This window comes from Pelobates fuscus, chromosome 11 (assembly GCF_036172605.1).
Source record: "Pelobates fuscus isolate aPelFus1 chromosome 11, aPelFus1.pri, whole genome shotgun sequence".
Classification (NCBI taxonomy): Eukaryota; Metazoa; Chordata; class Amphibia; order Anura; family Pelobatidae; genus Pelobates; species Pelobates fuscus.
Genome location: NC_086327.1, coordinates 11,159,120 through 11,181,210, shown reverse-complemented (window position 1 = coordinate 11,181,210; position 22,091 = coordinate 11,159,120). Strand labels below are relative to the sequence as shown.

Here is a 22,091-nt window from a genome sequence, read left to right as displayed (position 1 = left end):
TGAGCAGGTAAGTATTGCAGTTTTTTTAATAAACTGCAATAATTACCTTAAAGGGTTAACACCACCTCTAGAGGCTCTCTACGAGACAGCCACTATAGGGACTTTTGGTCGCCTAAATGACGCTGGATGTCCTCACGCTATGCATGAGATCTTCCTGCGTCACCAGAATCTTCATAAGAAAGCATTGAATAATGCTTAACTATAGGGAAAACCTAATGCGAGCGTGGCTGTTAATGCGAGTGAGCATTTGGTATCCCCTGCCGGCTGACGTCGGCAGGGGAGGAGTGAAGGCAGACCCAAGCAAGCAGAGGGACATCGGCGATGGACCCAGGTAAGTGACAGAAGTGTTTTTTAACCCCTTACTGCACCACATGGGGGTGGGGGATCCTTGACAGAGGGGGAAGCTATAGTGCCAGCTCTTTAACGTAAAGCTGTTTTGGTGCATAAAGTGTTTAATACTCGCTATGAAGCTGGTCGCCTAAATGGCGTAGATCTGCTATAGAATGTTTGCGTACTGTATATTTGTGGTTCGCTTTGTCTTAAACGCCTCTCTTTGAACACAGTGTTCAGTTATTTTTGTTGTGATCTTGTTCTGCTTGGTATTTGCATATGTGTACTATCTTTATTTGTGTTCCTGCCATATATTTATGAACTTTTTCTTGCTTATTCCTAGTTTGTATGCCAGAAGAAGGATTTAAAGGTGCGTAATTATTTTGACTTTTTTTCTCACACTGGATAACTTTGATGTATTTAAAGCCAAATACTTGAAATTGAGAGTTGCCCGGGTTTTTATTGGCTGACTGAAACAAGCGACCAGACTTAACCCTTTCAGTACTACTCCAGTCCCAGCGCTGTTGAGATCAACATTTTGCTGGTGATCACTCTCTGGTCATGTAAATGAAATGCCATGGGTGTACTCCACTGGTTTTGGTAAGTTGTATGTGCTTAAACAGTACTTGATGTACCTTAAGAGGTTAGACAATGATCTTGCCCCACGTATATCTGTTTATTAAATTTGACAGCAGCGTTTCAAGGCAGTGAATTATTTATGACTAGTGTAATCAATCACAATCCGTGTCTGTTTCCTGTCTGGTTAGAACTTCACCTTGAACCACTTATGGCTTTAAATCTGCAGATAGTGACTGTAGAAATCATGTGTCCAGTAACTGGCAGCTCATGTCCATATTGTAACAATAGATTATAGGTTTCAGTGACTGTCATAGCATGGGGCACGGTTTATAAATATCAAGCTCATAGTGTCTCGTCAAATGCATTTTATCTGGAACAGAAAGTCTGCACTGCATAGCATTGTCAGATCTGATATCACTAATTTCTTCAATTCAGCTGCCACATGGATCCCCTAACCTTCTATTGCCTTCCGTGTGAACCTCGCAGCAGTTTGTGGCACACAGATTCATGCTGCATATTGTACCATTCCTCCTTCGTGTATAAACTAGTTTGTTTGCCACCAGATCCTTTTTGTTCTCTTTAAAAGTTTTCTATTTTTTTCTTAATTCTTTTCAGGAACTGGTCTGCTTGGGCATTAGAACTGTGACAACTCAACCTGCAAATAAAGCGAATTTACAAAGGGTGCAAAATGTATCAGCTGTGAGAATAGCAGATACAGACTCGTCACCTCCCGAATGCATTGCCCATGCCGAATGCCTTACAATGACTTTAGCAGATTGCACTGAAGGACTGCAGAAGGAGAGGGTTGGAAGAGGGGGGGGTGAATGACATTTTTTTTAATGTATATAATTGAGGAAATAAAATCTAAAATGTCGAGGAAGAGCCGCCATATAACTTGTTTACATACAGAGTTTAGATAATATTCGGTATGTTACGAGTATTTTGATTGATCCCCATTGGGACAGAGGTACTTGAGCTGCAAGGTCTTCTGGGTAGTGGAAGCTCTTAACACAATGGCCTGTGTCAGACCTATTAAAAATGGATACTTTTTTTTGCAGTTTCCTTAAGGCATGAGACTGGTTTTTGTTTGTAGGCTTTAGACTGCCATGCTGCACTGTTTCATTCACACACATACATTGGCTGTTAGAATTCCCAATAATTCAGCTCAGTATGATCTGGGTTGTTATGTCAAACGTACAATGTGAATAAAGCAAGTTGCTTTTCCTATGGACCATTTATTATGTTATATTTGTAATACTGCTCCTGAACTGGACCAGAGCCCAGAAATACTTGGAAATACCTGGACTTGCTAGTGAAATGTCTTTTCTTTCCAGACTTGTACCTGTGCTGTTTCCTCCTCAATAGATCCTAAGTCACACTCCTCTATTTAAATGGTTAAGGCAGTAGCTTCGTAAAAGCTTTTCCCAATCACATATTCAGGAAATGTATCGATTTTAGATCTAGGTTAATTGAAATAGCTACGCACGCTGTGTTTATGAGTGACTGAAAAGTGTAGAGCAGGAGAACCCTCTTGGTGGCAGTTCTGTTTTCCATCACATCAACTTTCTCACCAGAAAAGATCACTCTATGAAACTGTAAGCAGCGTGATATATGTCCCCATGACACAAAAATGGTTAGGAGTGTCAGTATAACTGTCTGGTCAGTGACAGGTGTTCTATGGGGGTAGGAGGGGAGAACACATGGGTCGTGGGGGTTTAGCATGGCAGACAGGTCAGCAGCACCGATGATGGATGACAAGTCTGAGCATTTAGACACAGTGATTTGTCCGCCGCTCAAGGAGAATTTCAAAGTTTAGGCCAACATAGCCAAAGTGAAGGCGCAGCATACTTGGAGATTTTCTTTTAAATTAGAGGCCTTACATTTGAAATTCACTTAGAATTTTAAAAATTAACACTAGTGATTTCCTTGGTTGGAGTTCTTTTGTTTAAGTTGGGATTTTGGTCAAATAAAACTTAAGCTAACGTTTGAAGAAGGGGAACAAATTAAAATACTCCAGCTTGCCTTTATTCCCAGCTTGCTTATTTTATCCTATCGATTGCAGTTTAATTCTCTATTTTTTTTTTTTTTTTTAGTGAATATACCCCCAACGTCTTGTAATCGTCATCAAAAGGCAGATTTAATGGTTTAATGTGTAATAAACATCATGTGGTGCTAAGTGGGTGTACAGTATATTTACGTTGCATCACTTACGTTGTAACATTCACAATAAAGGACAATAATGGGTTCACAATAACGGACAGTATACTATGCAAAGCACAGATTACAATAGTGTCAAAACAAATCCCATGTAAAGGCAATTTAACCCGTTTATTGCTGAAAGAATAAACAGAAATGAAAGCCATGGTTTTAGGATAAATAGTGTTGTCTAGGTAGAGTTAAAATGAGTGTTTAATGCTTATAATATAGAACAAACAGGCACCTCATTAGCCGTATCCCTAACCAAGGCAGTGAAGAGACAGATGTTAGAGGTAGTACTGCCATATCTATTGTGCCACGTTATCGGTAGAAAACAATGAATCTAACAAAGTAAAATGATTATTATTTATAAGGCGCCAACAAATTCTGCAGCGCTGTACAATGGGTGGACTAACAGACACGTAATGGTAACCAGATGAGTTATACGCACAGGCACAGAGAGGGCTTACGTGCTAGAGGGAGCTGGGTATAGTGACAGAAACCAGTTAAAGTTATAATATAGTATCATTATAAAGTCACCGTTCTAATTATTTGTCAGATATAGGCTGCATCTATCACCCAACACCTTCTCTCCCTCTGGAAAAGAATAACGTTACGCTCGCAAAGTCCCAACTAGGCTGCTGGAACCAACCAAAAGAGCAGTAAGCCAGTGTAGCGTGTCTTCTTTCTAAACCAGGAGAGAGAGAGGTGTCCCATTGGAATTACAAACCAGACTCCCTTAGTTTTTGTTACTTGGCAATGCAGATTGGTGTTGCTAGGTTCCATAAACACCTGGGGCTTCAGGAAAACTGAATAACACCTATACTAGCAGATATGGGAGAATCCATCATGACAAACAAGTACATACTTCACAGCCAGGTATTCAATGCAATCCGTGTGTTCCCTAACTATGGAGAATGTGCAGCAAGGTTCTGTTTCCCAGCCACCCCTTCTGACTGTTGCCTGGGGAGCACCCCCATTAGGGATCTTTCTTTTTATATCAGGCTGCTGGTTTGAGTACATTTTAAAAACCCCACTAATATTCTATTTCCCTGTACACAACCTGCAGAGATGGAAGACTCACATCCCACGTTTCAGCTCCCAAAGTTGCAATCTAGCAACACATATAGCAAACAGCTTCCTCCACTGCAGGGAAGGTCCTAGTGGAAGGTAAGCTGCCCTGCGTCTGTGATGACTGGGCCATTATCAGCCCATGTTTAGAAGGTGCCAGGACAGCATCATTGTCAGAAAATAAGCTACATGTTTATTTTGGAGAAATCGGGAAATGCCAGCTGGCGTTACACAAGGCAGACAACTCAAGAAATGATGGCGAAACAGCGGATGGCCTTGGCCACGGCTCTCCTCACCTGTGTGCCGGCCTTTATCAGGCCAACGTTCCCAGCTCCTGCTGATAACGGCGACTATTAAAGACCTCTTGTGCGAGGAACCATCTCTCTAACAAAATGTTGAAACTTGTGGTGACTTTGCTGCTGGTGGCTGGAGGTACGTAGACAGCAAATTAACAATCTTTCACATGGGGAGGTGTGGGGACGACGACGGGACACTGTTACCTGCATTAACCCTAGACCCACTTACTGAACATTTTCTTTTTAATGTGCTCAGACACCGATCTGAGAATGTTACGGGAAATGCTCTATACTTGTCACTAGGTTTCACTTTTCATTTTCACTGTATATAGTTTATTTCACACTTAGTGTTTGGGTATGTGGGCACACAGTGTACTTTTATATGCTGAGTTATTTTTTAGGGGCTAATAGCGATCCAGTTTGATTCTATTATTGCCCACAGAACCACATTAGATGAAGGAGGGTTAGGTGATTAGTATTTGGAGTAGGGTCATGTTAGCATAGCTGAGAACTGTTCCACTTTGAATTCTCGCTTTAGTGAATAATAATTATGTCAATATACATTTTGAAACCTTGAATAATGAGGTGCCTTTTTTTAAATTAATTTTTTTACAGCGTACGGCTGTGGGACCCCCACATACTCCCCAAACATCCGTGTGGTAAATGGGGAGAATGCTGCACCCCACACTTGGCCCTGGCAGGTAAGTACCACTCCGAGTACAATCATGTTAGATATATAAGAGAATCTGCAAGAGGAGCAGCATTTCATTGAAATCTTTATTTTATTGGCTTTTATAGACCATTTTGTTTTATGGATGTATGTGTAAATATTCCATATGATTGGATATTCTAAGTGCCAGGTTTCAGTAGACATTTCCCTTATTTACCAACTTCTTTTCTATCGCTCACTCCTTATTTTTACATCAATCTCCTTTTTTCAGGTCTCCCTGCAGTATGAGAAAGAAAACGCGTTCTACCACACTTGTGGAGGGAGTCTCATTGCCCCTAACTGGGTCTTGACAGCTGCTCACTGTATCTCGTAGGTTCTTTGACCTCTCCTGCATTTATTGGTGTTAGAAGTGGGATTTTAATGCTGAAACACAATGTAGACTTTTCACACATTCGAATAATAAATTCTGTCTAAAAGTTCTAAAATAGAACAATCAGCAGGAACATTGTTGATAATTGCTTCAAGTGTAGTAGAACGGGTACTGTAGGATATGTTTGTTTCTCCATACTACTAATAATTCCTGTTTTAGAGTCTTGTCTGCAAATCTTTGAAAATATAATTAAACTAACATATTGTCAAACAGCTCCGGTCGCACATATCAAGTCGTACTTGGGGAACATGACCGCAGTGTGAACGAAGGAAGAGAACAGATAATTCCCGTAGACAGTGCAGACATTTTCGTCCATGAAAAATGGTGGTCCATATGTGCGGCTTGTGGGTAAGTTGTGACATCTACAGTTGATATATCTGAGGTATGTGGTTATTAAATATATAAATGAAATATATACACACCACTACCTCGAACACCCAAAGAATGTCGGAAATTAAGTACTTTATGCAGCTAAAGATTAGCTTCTAACAGGAATCCCCAACACTAAACACAAAACAAATAGAGATACAGCCAACTGATAAAGGAACAAAAACTACATGGTATAGCACTGTTTTGACAATGTGGCTCATAAGGTTTTAATATATTGCTCTCACGAACCACTAAATGGAAAATGTGTATAAATCAATCTCAAATCGTCTTGATAAACTCCCAGTGGATGATCTCCATGAATCTTGATATCACATTACAAATAAAATACTATAGTCACCTGAACAACTACAGCTTATTGCATTTGTTCTGGTGAGTAGAATCATTACCTTTCAGAGAAAATGCAGTGTTTACATTACAGCCTAGTGATAACTTCACTGGCCACTCCTCAGATGACTGTTAGAGATCCTTCCTGGGTCATGGCTGCCTAAAATGCATCCAAACATTGTGTCTCCTCCCTCTGCATGCAGACACTGAACTTTCCTCATAGAGATTCATTGATTCAATTCATCTCTATGAGGAGATGCTGATTGGCCAGGGCTGTGTTTGAATTGTGCTGGCTCTGCCCCTGATCTGCCTCCTTGTCAGTCTCAGCCAATCCTATGGGGAAGCATTGTAATTGGATCAGGTCACCACTTCTGATTATGTCAGAGGAAGTTCACAGGCAGAGGCAACAGCTTTAGACTTGAATGCAAGTAAGATTTTACTATCTTTAAGGAGGCAAAGGGGGCCAGATAGTGGTTTTAAAACTATAGGGTCAGAAATACACGTTTGGGTTCATGACCCTATAGTGCTCCTTTAACCACTTAAGGACCAAAATTCAGGAAAAAAAGGGAATCATGACATGTCACGTGTCCTTAAGGGGTTAAAAAGATGATGCAGAACATTCTATATCCCATATAAAAATATACTTTATTATACTTCATTTTTTTTTTTTTAAAGAATTTGCAGAATATCATTAAAACGTCACCAAATCCGATGACACACAAACACCTTGGCAATACCCTACGCATTTCAAAACAATCTTTTTTAAAAATATATTTTATTATAGTGTGATATCAAGATTGATGGTGCTCATCCATTGGGAGTTTGCCAAGACAATTTGAGATTGATTTATACACCTTTTCCATTTAGTGGTTTGTGAGTGCAATATTTTAAATCCTTTTGGGCCAGATTGTCTAAACAGTGCTATACTATGCAGGATAATCTGAAACTGTACTATGACTGGCCAGGCAGGTTGGGCTGTTTGAGGGTGGGAATAAGCAGATCTACTTTAACTCTAGGGTCATTCTTAAATGCTACAGGGAGCTATGGTGGTTATGGTGCCAGGAAGCATATGGCTCCATAGTCCAACCTTGAAACTGTTTAACACGCACTTGGGTCCAGCATCAGTTCAGATATATTTATAAAAGAAGTCTCTCCCCCACCCAGGGGTGTATTTACCACAAGGCATTTGCCTAGGGTGGCACTTTCAGGGGGGCGCCAAAAAATGCCACCCCAAGCTCCCAGACAAATGCCTTGTTTGCCTCATGTTCTGGGCCTGTCCACCTTACTGTGAGTGAGTGTAGCTGTCAGTGTGTCTTTTCAGTGAGAATGGGTGTGCCTGTGAGTGTGTGTCAGTGTGTGTATGTCATTTTGTGTGTATCGTAGAGTGTGTGCCTGCCAGTGAGTCAGTGTGTCAGTGTGTGTCTGTCAGTGAAAGTGTGTGTTGGTTAAACAGTATGTGCCAATGACTGTGTATCTGTCAGTGAGTGTATATCAGTGCGGAAACCGTTTGCTTAATGTTAAAATGCCACTTGACCCTAACTGACTAAACATATCAAAGCCAATGAAGTCCTATAGTCTCCCAAGTGCCCCTGTTAATACAGCGGTGGATTTGTTAGGGAGGGTCAGTTCATATTTTGTCCCTCTTTTCTGTCCTAATGTTTTTAGTCAGTTCCCCAGCATTTTTTCTTGAAAAGTGAAGCCATTCGCAATTTTGTGACTGATTTTGTTCCCTTCTCACCAGGAATGACATCGCTCTCATCAAACTATCCCGTGCAGCGCAGCTCAATGAGGAAGCACAGCTTGGGTGCCTGCCACAGTCAGAGCAGATTCTCACCAACAATTACCCCTGTTACATCACAGGCTGGGGGCGGCTCACCAGTAAGTATGATGGAAGGGGAATCCATGACAGCCAGCAAGCAAGCCAGATATTGTCAGACCTGTCTTGGAATCCTCATTGCTTCCAATAATCCTTTACATCCATAGAAAGGCATTCTGCCTCGGTGTTTGATATATGGCGGCAGATTTGACAGGTTCCCAGTGTTAGGTGGTGTTCAGTAACGCGTTTCACTGTCTGTTCTTGCAGCTGGTGGAGATCTCCCAGACATTCTGCAACAAGCTCTCCTCCCCGTGGTGGACCACAGCACCTGCACTCAGAGAGACTGGTGGGGAAGTTCCATTAAGACCACCATGATCTGTGCTGGCGGGGACATACAGTCTGGCTGCAATGTGAGTTCAGTTCCTTAACTGCGTAAAAACAAAGAGGGACAAGACAGAGACCCCGGATTTGGTGACCTAGCTGCCTTTTAAACTGTACCAGTACTGAATATCCTCTTGATCTAACCACGGCATCCATAGATACTCAGCTAGCATTAAGGAGCCTCTTTTCAGGGCTATTTACAAAAGTGAATTTCAAAATGTAGACCAAAAATAGCTGACCTGTAAATAATGGAAACTCACTTTGAATTCCTAGCAAATCTCACTTTAGTAAATAGCCCTCTAAGTACCATAACAACTACAGCTATCTTAGTGGAAGTGCTGGTGTGTGGAAGTAGGACATTTCAGGTGCGCCTGCCAATTGTGGCATTTTAGATCAGAGCTATTACTAGTTCAGAATTTTAGGGTCAATGTCATGAATTTAGGGTTAGGGATTTTAAGGTTTCCAATTTCTCCGGGTTACATTGAAAAAGGTCTTTCCTTAAAATTCTAGGCTGTTGTAAGTTACAGAGAGTGTAGGTAAGTGTGTCGATATTTATTATCGTAAGAAGTGATTTGTTATTTAGAGAAATTGCTGTGAAATCCATTTTATTCCTAATTTCCTATATTCCATTGTAGCAGAAATAAAAGGTGTCCGTACGCTTTAAAAGCAGCAAGTAAAGTCTTTCTTTCTGACTCTCCCCGCTGGTGTCAAACAGAATAATTCCCACTCATTATAGACTCTCTGCTATTACTAGGGGGACTCTGGCGGACCCTTGAACTGCCAGGCGGCTGATGGGAGATGGGAGGTCCATGGCATTGCCAGCTTTGTGTCGTCCCTCGGCTGTAATGCTCTGAAGAAACCCACAGTATTCACTCGAGTTTCCGCATTCAACGACTGGATCAACAATGTGAGTATGAGTGAGGTTATTACTGTATGGGGATGTTAGAGAGAGAGGGGGGAAGATGGTGAGAGAGAGAGAGAGAGAGAGAGGGGGGAAGATGGTGAGAGAGAGAGAGAGAGAGAGAGAGGGGGGAAGATGGTGAGGGTGAGGGAGAGAGAGAGAGAGAGGGGGGAAGATGGTGAGGGAGAGAGAGAGAGAGAGGGGGGAAGATGGTGAGGGAGAGAGAGAGAGGGGGGAAGATGGTGAGGGAGAGAGAGAGAGAGAGGGGGGAAGATGGTGAGGGAGAGAGAGAGAGAGAGAGAGAGGGGGGAAGATGGTGAGGGAGAGAGAGAGAGAGAGGGGGGAAGATGGTGAGGGAGAGAGAGAGAGAGAGGGGGGAAGATGGTGAGGGAGAGAGAGAGAGAGAGGGGGGAAGATGGTGAGGGAGAGAGAGAGAGAGAGAGAGAGAGAGAGAGAGAGGGGGGGAAGATGGTGAGGGAGAGAGAGAGAGAGAGAGGGGGGAAGATGGTGAGGGAGAGAGAGAGAGGGGGGGGGAAGATGGTGAGGGAGAGAGAGAGAGAGGGGGGGAAGATGGTGAGGGAGAGAGGGGGGGGAAGATGGTGAGGGAGAGAGAGAGAGGGGGGGAAGATGGTGAGGGAGAGAGAGAGAGGGGGGAAGATGGTGAGGGAGAGAGAGAGAGAGAGGGGGGGAAGATGGTGAGGGAGAGAGAGAGAGGGGGGAAGATGGTGAGGGAGAGAGAGAGAGAGGGGGGAAGATGGTGAGGGAGAGAGAGAGAGGGGGGGAAGATGGTGAGGGAGAGAGAGAGAGAGGGGGGAAGATGGTGAGGGAGAGAGAGAGAGAGAGAGGGGGGAAGATGGTGAGGGAGAGAGAGAGAGAGAGAGAGAGAGGGGGGAAGATGGTGAGGGAGAGAGAGAGGGGGGGAAGATGGTGAGGGAGAGAGAGAGAGGGGGAAGATGGTGAGGGAGAGAGAGAGAGGGGGAAGATGGTGAGGGAGAGAGAGAGGGGGAAGATGGTGGGAGAGAGAGAGAGGGGGGAAGATGGTGAGGGAGAGAGAGAGAGGGGGAAGATGGTGAGGGAGAGAGAGAGAGGGGGAAGATGGTGAGGGAGAGAGAGAGAGGGGGGAAGATGGTGAGGGAGAGAGAGAGAGGGGGGGAAGATGGTGAGGGAGAGAGAGAGAGGGGGGGAAGATGGTGAGGGAGAGAGAGAGAGGGGGGGAAGATGGTGAGGGAGAGAGAGAGAGAGGGGGGAAGATGGTGAGGGAGAGAGAGAGAGGGGGGGAAGATGGTGAGGGAGAGAGAGAGAGGGGGGGAAGAGGGTGAGAGAGAGAGAGAGAGGGGGGAAGATGGTGAGAGAGAGAGAGGGGGGAAGATGGTGAGGGAGAGAGAGAGAGGGGGGAAGATGGTGAGGGAGAGAGAGAGAGGGGGGAAGATGGTGAGGGAGAGAGAGAGGGGGGGAAGATGGTGAGGGAGAGAGAGAGAGGGGGGAAGATGGTGAGGGAGAGAGAGAGAGGGGGGAAGATGGTGAGGGAGAGAGAGAGGGGGGGAAGATGGTGAGGGAGAGAGAGAGAGGGGGAAGATGGTGAGGGAGAGAGAGAGGGGGGGAAGATGGTGAGGGAGAGAGAGAGGGGGGAAGATGGTGAGGGAGAGAGAGAGGGGGGGAAGATGGTGAGGGAGAGAGAGAGGGGGGGAAGATGGTGAGGGAGAGAGAGAGGGGGGAAGATGGTGAGGGAGAGAGAGAGGGGGGGAAGATGGTGAGGGAGAGAGAGAGAGAGGGGGGAAGATGGTGAGGGAGAGAGAGAGGGGGGAAGATGGTGAGGGAGAGAGAGAGGGGGGGAAGATGGTGAGGGAGAGAGAGAGGGGGGAAGATGGTGAGGGAGAGAGAGAGGGGGGAAGATGGTGAGGGAGAGAGAGAGGGGGGAAGATGGTGAGGGAGAGAGAGAGGGGGGGAAGATGGTGAGGGAGAGAGAGAGGGGGGAAGATGGTGAGGGAGAGAGAGGGGGGAAGATGGTGAGGGAGAGAGAGAGGGGGGGAAGATGGTGAGGGAGAGAGAGAGGGGGGGAAGATGGTGAGGGAGAGAGAGAGGGGGGGAAGATGGTGAGGGAGAGAGAGAGGGGGGGAAGATGGTGAGGGAGAGAGAGAGGGGGGGAAGATGGTGAGGGAGAGAGAGAGGGGGGGAAGATGGTGAGGGAGAGAGAGAGGGGGGAAGATGGTGAGGGAGAGAGAGAGGGGGGAAGATGGTGAGGGAGAGAGAGAGGGGGGAAGATGGTGAGGGAGAGAGAGAGGGGGGAAGATGGTGAGGGAGAGAGAGAGGGGGGGGAAGATGGTGAGGGAGAGAGAGAGGGGGGGGAAGATGGTGAGGGAGAGAGAGAGGGGGGGGAAGATGGTGAGGGAGAGAGAGAGGGGGGAAGATGGTGAGGGAGAGAGAGAGGGGGGAAGATGGTGAGGGAGAGAGAGAGGGGGGAAGATGGTGAGGGAGAGAGAGAAAATAAACAATTTTCCTTCTCATATTTCATGTTTCCCTTCACAGATAATCAGCAATAACTGAACATGAAGACACCGGAGCAGCCTGTGGGGGGGCGCTATATTACTGTGATTAATTATCATTTCCAATATTTTCCCGAATAAAGAGCAATACCCCAGAATTCGAAATATTGTGTTAATTACAGAACATACACAGTATAAGTCACAGAGGGGAACAAATACAGATATAAACAAAATGTTCTGTGGGGAGATATCACAGAAATACAGGAAGGGAAATGCCAATCATACAGTGATGTATCGGAATCTCCATCATATAGGGGGGCGGGGGGGGCGATATTACATAAACTCATCATGGAGGATGGGGGGCAGCTCTAATCATACATTGAGATATCAGAAACTCCATCATATGGGAGGGGGGTAAGGGAAGCTTTAAATTATTCAGTGAAATAACAGGAACTAATGTAATCGCTCATGATGCTGGAGCAGTGCACCCCTCACACTAAATAACACCTCGTATACATTGCAGCACACATACACACTGCACTCCTCAAACACATTCTACCCTTCAACAGCACAAATTGCACCCCTATAGACACTAGATCCCTTAAACGAACACACTACATTCCAGACACATACACAGTACATCACTTATACACACACTGGATTCCTGACATGCACACACTAAATCCCTTGTCCTCATCCCCTATACACACATACATTAGAGTCCCAATGCACACACTTACTACATCCCCTATGCACACACGTTCTCTTGCTCTGTACAGCCCCAAGTTACACATTTCATACCACAAACACAACACAACTGAACAATCTTTTTACACAAAACACCACAATCCACTCACTCAATTCTACAAGCAGCCTCCAAACACATGCACAATACACTTTCCTGGCCCTTTTGTCCACTTGTATATCACTTATGGAGACACCAGAGACAAATTACAAGCAATCAATTCAAGGGGTCATTAAATTTACTTGTGCTGCTCAGAACAAATACAGGGCCTTTTTCTCACGCAAGAGCATTGAACTAATATACTCACTTTTAAAGGGGCGTCCATATCATTGATGATGACCAAACACCCCACAATCTTGCCAGGCCAATCTTACTGGACCCCTGTCATTACAAATGCCCTGGCCAATTATTATGGAGATGATGGAAGTTCCATAATACAGAGGGGATAACGGGGGAGCTCACGTAGACTCCATTACAGAGGATAATAGTGATGATGGAGACAGCCATACCCTCAAATAGATATTTGGTACAGTGTGGATTGTTGGGAATTAAAAATGAATTTGACATTTTATTCAAAATGTTATATTGTATGCTTTTAATCTGGCTACTTTGGCCTAAAAAAAATTAAATTCTCTTGGATTTCATGACATTTTACTGAATAACCCAGTGAAACAGTTCATCACTATAGTACCTTAGTTTATTAGGGTGATACTTTGGATTCATTTAAAATAAAATTATTCAATTGTATCCAATACACAAACAATGTAATCTGTACATATAATTTATTTCTCTTTTGCCATAGAACCTTTTCAAAGCCTTTTATACAAATAATATTAACATATCCTTCAGATAGATACAATATTTCTTTTTTTTTTTTACACAGAAAGACACAAAATAGAGAAAACTCAGTAATTATAATATCGCTTAAAAAATTAAATAAAAAGAATTGCAGGTTTATTCACTAAAGTGATTTTTGGGAATACCTGTGACTTTCATTTAAGGCCAAAATAATCAAACAGGAGTAATTCTCCAGATATGCTTCTAGTTCATTTGCTTTGGCCTTAACTTTGAAATTCTCTCTGAATTCCCAAAACTTCGGACTTTAGTAAAAATATAACCATGTTAGTGGTTTTCTTCATTTCCGATTCTACTTATTTACCATTAAATAAAACAATTAAAATAAAGTAATCAAGGAAAATATGCACAATTAGACTTTGAGACATTGTAAAAACAGACAGAAAGTACAATTACAAAATACAAATGGGCAGTGGAGTGAAGGAAGTCATAACTACAACAAGCCACTAGAGGGCACTATTTGCGTGCTTTGATTATGTGCGTGTGGGACAGTACATGGCGCATGCACATTCCAGATGGGACTAAAGACAATATTTCACACAAGGATTGCCCAGCTCCATTCCGTCTGGGAATACGGCCAGTTAGGGTTTAACGGAGAGCACGTGAAGCTCAGTCCAATAGACTGAGGAGTTTATTCACTAAACAGCGAGTCACAGCCAACCTTTAAAAATCTTGACCAAAATAGCCAAATTGGAGATTATTCGCAATTCATCTATTCTAATCTAATTGGTAATCAAATCCCGTGAATAGACCCCCTGGATTTCAGAAATGACGTGCCCAAGAAAATGGTTAGACGCCATGCAGGGCTCAATACAGCATTTATTAAAAGGGTCATTACATCCTGTTTACTGAATAAGACACATTTAATATAATGATTTAACCCAAGGGACACCGTCCTCAATCGTTTACCAAAATGTTGCCCAGTGACACAATTTGTAATCATGTCAGATGTTGCTCTAATAAATTAAGAAAGGGCATTGATGGGCCCATTGCCTTGGCAGGCTTTTACCTTCATATAGGGTTGTCAAGATCTCTTTTAATGCAGAATAAAAATATTGCATTAAAATATCGACCAAAATAAAAACGTTACAATAGTCTTTCCAGTGTCTGTAACGAGCGCTCACTAAACCTTTAACTAGCTGTAATGCAAGTACAATGCAGGGAGCCATTAAAAACAAAAAAAAACACTTGCATTGTACTGTGGTGTTTTTCTATAGTCCTGTATAAGATCAGACTCTGGGTTTGCACGGCTGTGTTTCGCCAGGTCCAAAAAATGGAATTTGGAACAGGATGACGTGGTAGATGGAATTCATAGGTTCTTTACAGACACGAGTGTGATAGGTCCAGCGATAGCATCTCACCAATAGTGACTAATAAACTGTACACTAGAACATGCAGAATAAATAGCATACTACCCAGATTCCTCATGCTGCACCCCGTGATAACAGATTCTGGGGCGGCCCACCACCCATCCAGCACACTGTACTGCGTCGCTAGAATAGCAAAATGTCTGCATTTTGTAGACTCTTACTAGCAGATAACTGCCTCCACTGAAACAGTTTTGTGATATATATTGATATAAATCACATTTCTTCTGATGTAAAAATTCTGCATTTATCGCTCAATTTATCAAACTTAAACAAGTTCCCTTTTTAAGTAGGTTACATTACAAATTCTATTAATTTGTATGCATAATGTGCGTAAGCTTTTAAGCAAATGTCTTTGTCCAAAAACTGCGACCTCACTTGCAAATGTGCCAAATTATAAACCCTCGCAAAAACGTTAAAATCCTGACACTATCAACACTTCACACTGTTCTGGCTCTTACAGTTAAAGACAACGTGGCTTACAAACAACAATATTAATTTTCTTCTCTGAAGGAATTGTGGGACATTTGTATTGGGACGCTGTACAAGACGAACACAGAACACACAGTGCGTAAAAATCTGACTCAGCGAACGCATGCATCTGCACAGGAGCTGGTAGTAGGACGCTTGTTTTAAACCTGTCTATTTATATGATTGTTTGGGATCAACTTCTGCCCCATTCAATGGAACATTTTTCCCGACACGTCCTTGCGCTTGAGATCCAGAATTTGTGCATTTTAAAAAGTCCTGAGATTAAAGAAACCCTAGGGGAGGTGATGGTGCCACAATATATGCACTCGGCAATTCAGGACAAGAATAAACCTCCATATCTCAGTAATCTTAAAAACATCTTCCAATGAGGTTTCCAGAACAGACCTCCTTCCTACCATCTTCAACGGAAAGCACACTGTCACTTTGAATGAAAATTTCCAATGGTGACCTCTTCTGGCCAGCCCGCCATAGACTGTGCCATCGATTACAATGACACCATGGCGTTCTAAGGTTAAAGACTCCAAAGTCGTATTGCTCACTTGAATCGAATGCTCCACTGGGCAGAGAAGAGGAATTTCCATAATTACGGAGTTGGCCAATGTCCAGTGAAAGAATAACGTGTTCCAGAGTTGGTTTGGAAGTAAAGTTCCAGTAACTTTTAGAAGCAACTGCCACATTTAGTCTAAATCCGATATATTCTGCTGAAGCAGACTAAGCCTTCCTTCTACCCCAGCGGTGATATAAAGCCCCCAATACACAGGAAATGGGAGTGAGAGTCAGGGTCGGCGGGAGGCACGAGGAGTTCTGCCGCCATGTCAGAAGTGAGAAGTCGGCAGACTGGGTTTGAAGGCAGGATGTTCACACTCAGCTGCACTGAAGTCCGGAGTCTGCCAGAGATCCTCCAGCTTCTGACGCCTCTGATGTCCCTGGGAATAGGAAGTGACAAGGATTTCATTTTGGGCTGAAAGTGTAAGGATAGCGTGAAAACAAAATAAAGTCTGCAGACATATTTATTGATAGCAAACACTTTCCCTGACTCCAGTAAGAAATAAATAAAACAATTCTCCAATAAATCTCTGGTTCAACTATGAGCTTAGATGACAGTATTAAAATGGTGTACTACAATTTAGTTACAGTACAGGTGGTCCTCACTTTAAGACCTACCTGTTTTACGACTACTCGCACTTACGACCAGCTCTCTAGCGTGGGGATTCAAGGGATTCCCACTTTAGAGAGCTGGTCTATGTTCTGGGAATTTTCCCAATATAGATTAGAGGGATTCCCTGCTTCGGTGCGTATGTCTACGTTCAGGTAAATTTCCCCGAACATAGACCTGCACTGGCGCGCATGCTCTGTAATGCATCCTCACTTACCGACCAATTCGTTTTACGAAAGAATCGTAAGAACTGAACCCGGTCGGTAAGTGAGGAGTGTCTTTATATGGATTGCATAAGCCTGCCACAACGTCAATGTTCCCCATTCATGGAGGTCCAACTCTAGCCACCTAATGATTGCTCTTATGAGATAAATCCACTTACTTGGGGAAAACAGGAAAACTTCACCCTGGGGCTTTCTGCAGGGCAAGGTTAAATTGGGCCCTGAAATGAGGCACATGTGAGAGGGAGTGGTGCAAAACCAGGGAGTTGGCCTAGACTCCCAAATATATTTACATAAGAAACCAAGAGGCTCACTCACCTGAACATACATTATAGGGTGCAATTCATACAAGATCCAGTGCACTCACTCATTCACTAAACAGCAACTTCAATCCACTTACTTGGGAAATGCTTCCTCCTGGGACTCCCAGTAAGTAGATTGATCTCATAAGAGGCATTAGGTTGTTAGAGTAGGACCTGCCAAGAATGGGGTACATTGACCCTGTGGCAGGCTTATACAATGAATAGATACTGTAACTAAGCCTACATTAGGGTGAGCATTTTGTGATTGCGGTTTAATAAATGAGTGAGTGCGCTGGATCTTGCATGTTTATATATAGGGATTTGATGGGTCAATGCTTCCGATGGAGCAGAGCAAACTTTATCTACTATAAAACCACTGTTACCCACATAGTGACATGAGAGCAATAACAGAATAGAAACTAGGAAGAATCAAGGCAGAAATTGTAACAGCGAGACAGGAGGATGAATCACGTAACTGGGAGACTGACCTGCGCGGACAGTCGTACGTCTACGAAGAAGTTGCGAAGACAGGGCTAGCAGCGCTGTATGGAAACAAAGACAGAGGAAACAAAGGGTAGTAAGAGGGAAAATAACACAGGGACAAAACAGCATATTAATACCTCATTAGATCATTTAATTTCTTGCCAATAATGTCATAATTAATAAGAGAGGATTACTGTAAAGACTTGTTCTGGACCAGTCTCGGCCCTATTGGAGGCTTACGGGATACTCTGTACCCACATATGTAATGCTGGAACACGGTTTGCATGTAATAAAAAAAAATACAAAAAACCTTGTATTTTCAATGTGATTCTTGTGAACGGACAGGCACTAAGCTATTACTTCCGCATGAGGAGCTGTAGTGACCAATCACGTGCAGAGGAAAACAAAACTCTCACCTGATTGGCTGTGTGGTGCTCTGTCTCTTCCAACTGTATTTTAATCTCTGGATACAAGGGGTCTCCAGATTTAGGATCTTCTGGATGTGCAGATCGAGGTGTTCCTACTCCAAGGGATAAGGGAACATGGAAAACATAATGACAGGTTATAAGAAAAATGTCACCAACAGATCTATACACTAATACAGTGTACTCCAAACAACAACACATTCGCTGGACAGCGGGAAACAATACACTGAGATATAGTATACTGCACTTCAATAACTTTCCCCGTATATTCCCAGAGATTCCGATCTCCAACTGTATTATTCCTGTATATCCCCAGATTCCGATCTAGGGCCGCATTATTCCCTGCATATCCCCAGATTCCGATCTACAGCCGCATTATTCCCTGCATATCCCCAGATTCCGATCTACGGCCGCATTATTCCCTGCATATCCCCAGATTCCGATCTACGGCCGCATTATTCTCTGCATATCCCCAGATTCCGATCTACGGCCGCATTATTCCCTGCATATCCCCAGATTCCGATCTACGGCCGCATTATTCCCTGCATATCCCCAGATTCCGATCTACAGCCGCATTATTCCCTGCATATCCCCAGATTCCGATCTACAGCCGCATTATTCCCTGCATATCCCCAGATTCCGATCTACAGCCGCATTATTCCCTGCATATCCCCAGATTCCGATCTACGGCCGCATTATTCCCTGTATATCCCCAGATTTCGATCTACAGCCGCATTATTCCCTGTATAGCCCCAGATTCCGATCCACGGCCGCATTATTCCCTGTATATCCCCAGATTCCGATCTACGGCCGCATTATTCCCTGTATATCCCCAGTTTCCGATCTACGGCCGCATTATTCCCTGCATATCCCCAGATTCCGATTGACAGGCGCATTATTCCCTGTATATCCCCAGATTCCGATCTACGGCCGCATTATTCTCTGTATATCCCCAGTTTCCGATCTACGGACGCATTATTCCCTGTATATCCCCAGATTCTAATCTACGGCCGCATTATTCCCTGTATATTCCCAGATTCTGATCTACGGCCGCATTATTCCCTGCATATCCCCAGATTCCGATTGACGGGCGCATTATTCCCTGTATATCCCCAGATTCTAATCTCCTGCCGCATTATTCCTGTATATCCCCAGATTCTAATCTCCTGCCGCATTATTCCTGTATATCCTCAGATTCTAATTACCGGCCGCATTATTCCACGTTTATCAATAGATTATAATCTCCAGCCGCATTATTCCTGTATATCCTCAGATTCTAATTACCGCCCGCATTATTCCACGTTTATCAGTAGATTATAATCTCCAACCACATTATTCCTGTATATCCTCAGATTCTAATTACCGGTCACATTATTCCACGTTTATCAATAGATTATAATCTCCAGCCGCATTATTCCTGTATATCCTCAGATTCTAATTACCGGCCGCATTATTCCACGTTTATCAGTAGATTATAATCTCCAACCACATTATTCCTGTATATCCTCAGATTCTAATTACCGGCCGCATTATTCCACGTTTATCAGTAGATTATAATCTCCAGCCGCATTATTCCTGTATATCCTCAGATTCTAATTACCGGCCGCATTATTCCACGTTTATCAGTAGATTATAATCTCCAACCACATTATTCCTGTATATCCTCAGATTCTAATTACCGGCCGCATTATTCCACGTTTATCAGTAGATTATAATCTCCAGCCGCATTATTCTTGTATATCCTCAGATTCTAATTACCGGCCGCATTATTCCACGTTTATCAGTAGATTATAATCTCCAGCCGCATTATTCCCTGTATAATCCCAGATTTCCATTCCTGGACGCACACTACAGATTCAATACCTATGGAGCTGATCCCACTAACTGCGCTCGCACTGCTCCCGCTGTCCTCCAACCAAGTGCTGTAAGTGAAAGAATCCCGTTTGTGTGGAGTTCCTGAAGACGATGAAGCACTTTCCTGTTTGTGGAAATAACATAAAGATAGTCAATGCGATAAGACAGCAATGTCAGAGATGGAGAGAGGACACATTCTCACAGCCTGACCTTTATCACGCAGAGCAGCAATCACTGAAAGGGTCTGTGAGTTACAATCTGCACGTCATCCCAAACACAATAATTCACAGGGACAGAGATTCCCTTTCTTACTGCAGCACATTAACCTTTACTTCACGTCTGCCCTGGAACTGAGCTACTGATCAGGGAACTCGACTTCTGTAATACACACCGGGGCTTAATCACTAAACTGTAAGCTGTGTAACAGCGAAAAGGAACCCCCTACGTTTTACATAGAAATAGCTTGGCTGGAAAAATAGCCAAGTTTATGAGTCTTTTCAGTTTGGGACCTACAGTGATCATAAAATAAAATCGAGCACCAAAGGTTGGAGACTTACCATCCCGGTGTCTTCTTCATCCAACATTTCATTCTCTTCAACCACGCTAGCGAAACTACTTGCGCTGGAGGAGGAGCGTGAGAAATCCTTCTGGGCTTCAGGTTTGGGAGAGGAGTCCATTCTGAAAATAACCGGATTAAACTAATCGTAATTTTTACAAGACTCCTTTACCAAATACCGTAAATAAAGGCATCGCAGTTATCCTGCACGCATCACAAGCGGCTTCGACCAGCCTTGTTTAAACCAGCAGTTTGGGAGAGGTTTGTGCCGTAGATGTACCTGTTCTTCGTGGTGGGCATTTCAGGGGAGCTGTGAGTCGAGGAGTTCTCCGATTTGGGTTCCTGGGAAACATTTCCACTGTCTGGGGTCTTCTGAGCACCATTTGGACTTTCCCTGTCAAGCAATTGAATGGAGGTGGCAATCATCTTTATATTATATCACTATATTGTTTTACTAGTGTCTATTTATGCTATCATTGTATTGTATGTTTATATAATTATCAAATTATCGTTTTATTATCAGCATAATTACATTGTTTTATCATAAAAATCATATCATATAAGAATATCATGTCGTTGCGTATTTTTACATTATCCAGGGGATACATGATGGCGAACGGAGTATTAAAGGATAATAGCGCCATCAACGTATCTCTGGAGATACTATAATAAGGGAGTGAGGGTAGAGTTTTCCAGGATATCGTTGTTGCCTCTGGCTATGCAAACAAACAATGTAGAGGTTTTTTGCTTATTAGCCGAGCAGAGGGGCCAGGCTGTAGGCGCTATTCTAGGAAATGGTTGTTCGCAAATGAGCTCCATAACCACTCTAGTGAGTTATAGTGGTTATGGTACTTAAAAAATCAATTTACTCCTATGGCAGCATTAGTACACATGTCTTAATCTATTTGATATGGTGGTTGTTATACCATCGAGCAGTGCGGTGTGACTGGGACAGACCAATGTCCTTATTATAGCCTTTCTCCCTTTATAGATACGCCCACTAATCTTAGGAGGCCATGCGCTTCTCAGCGTCCGTAACATCACGCAGCATAGGATTTGAAAACATAATCTGCCTATTGGGAAGATCATGTAATAGATTATTATGATATATGTTATCATATATCATAATCATCTTACATCCTTATCATGTGTAATCATATTATGTCAATGTGCAGTATATATCACAAAGCCCTGAGATTACCCCAAAATCCCGATCCAACCACAAATACCAAATACTAGACAAGACTCAAACTGTGACAAGTAAATATTGCCAAACTAAAGGATCTGGAGGGCAGGGGCTGGTAAGTGTGACAAAGAGGAAACTAAAAAAATCCAGAGCTTTCATTTTTTATTTATTAAATGTATGTCCATTTTGTCTATTATTCTATACCCCATGTAATGCAATGTATCGAACAAGACTCCCTTCCTGCATTCCTGGACTATCACAGTGCGACGCAGAACACGGAGGTTCTGTTCAGAATTCTGTATCCACAATCTGACCTCTTACCTCCGCTCCTGGACCTCCTGGATATTCTCTATTCCTATAGCGCTGCTTCTCCGCGAGCTGAATGGCCCAGACTTCTTCCTGGTTGGACTTTTTCCTGGTACAATCAATGACTGAAAAACATTAAATTCCTTCAAAAAACAAGGGGAATCCATGACAGCCAGCAAGCAAGCCAGATATGGTCAGACCTGTCTTGGAATACTCATTGCTTCCAATAATCCTTTACATCCATAGAAAGGCATTCTGCCTCGGTGTTTGATATAT

At 43.3% G+C, this 22,091-nt stretch overlaps 3 protein-coding genes across 5 annotated transcripts in view; 2 read left to right on the top strand and 1 right to left on the bottom strand.

Moving 5' to 3' along the window:
• The window catches only part of USP48 (ubiquitin specific peptidase 48), a 34,736-nt gene extending 32,596 nt beyond the window's left edge, over window positions 1-2,140 (top strand). For all 3 annotated transcript variants that reach the window (XM_063436694.1, XM_063436695.1, XM_063436693.1), the window contains exons 26-27: window positions 674-700; window positions 1,525-2,140. In XM_063436694.1, coding sequence (XP_063292764.1) covers window positions 674-700; window positions 1,525-1,547 — 50 coding nt within the window. In that variant the 3' untranslated portion in view covers window positions 1,548-2,140. The remainder of the gene's footprint in view (window positions 1-673; window positions 701-1,524) is intronic.
• A 1,454-nt stretch (window positions 2,141-3,594) lies between these two features.
• LOC134577877 (chymotrypsin-like elastase family member 3B) lies at window positions 3,595-12,023 on the top strand. The gene is made up of 8 exons (XM_063436790.1): window positions 3,595-4,608; window positions 5,088-5,173; window positions 5,414-5,511; window positions 5,786-5,920; window positions 8,028-8,164; window positions 8,370-8,512; window positions 9,238-9,390; window positions 11,911-12,023. The coding sequence occupies exons 1-8, from the start codon at window positions 4,569-4,571 to the stop codon at window positions 11,926-11,928; spliced, it is 810 nt and encodes a 269-aa protein (XP_063292860.1). The 5' UTR covers window positions 3,595-4,568; the 3' UTR covers window positions 11,929-12,023.
• Window positions 12,024-13,377: 1,354 nt separating this feature from the next.
• On the bottom strand, window positions 13,378-21,982 carry LOC134576725 (rap1 GTPase-activating protein 1-like). Its single transcript, XM_063435442.1, has 7 exons — window positions 21,831-21,982; window positions 20,604-20,717; window positions 20,325-20,445; window positions 19,777-19,891; window positions 17,905-18,008; window positions 17,494-17,547; window positions 13,378-16,252 (listed from the first exon to the last, which is right to left on the bottom strand). The coding sequence occupies exons 1-6, from the start codon at window positions 21,980-21,982 to the stop codon at window positions 17,539-17,541; spliced, it is 615 nt and encodes a 204-aa protein (XP_063291512.1). The 3' UTR covers window positions 13,378-16,252; window positions 17,494-17,538.
• Between the last annotated feature and the right edge of the window lie 109 nt (window positions 21,983-22,091).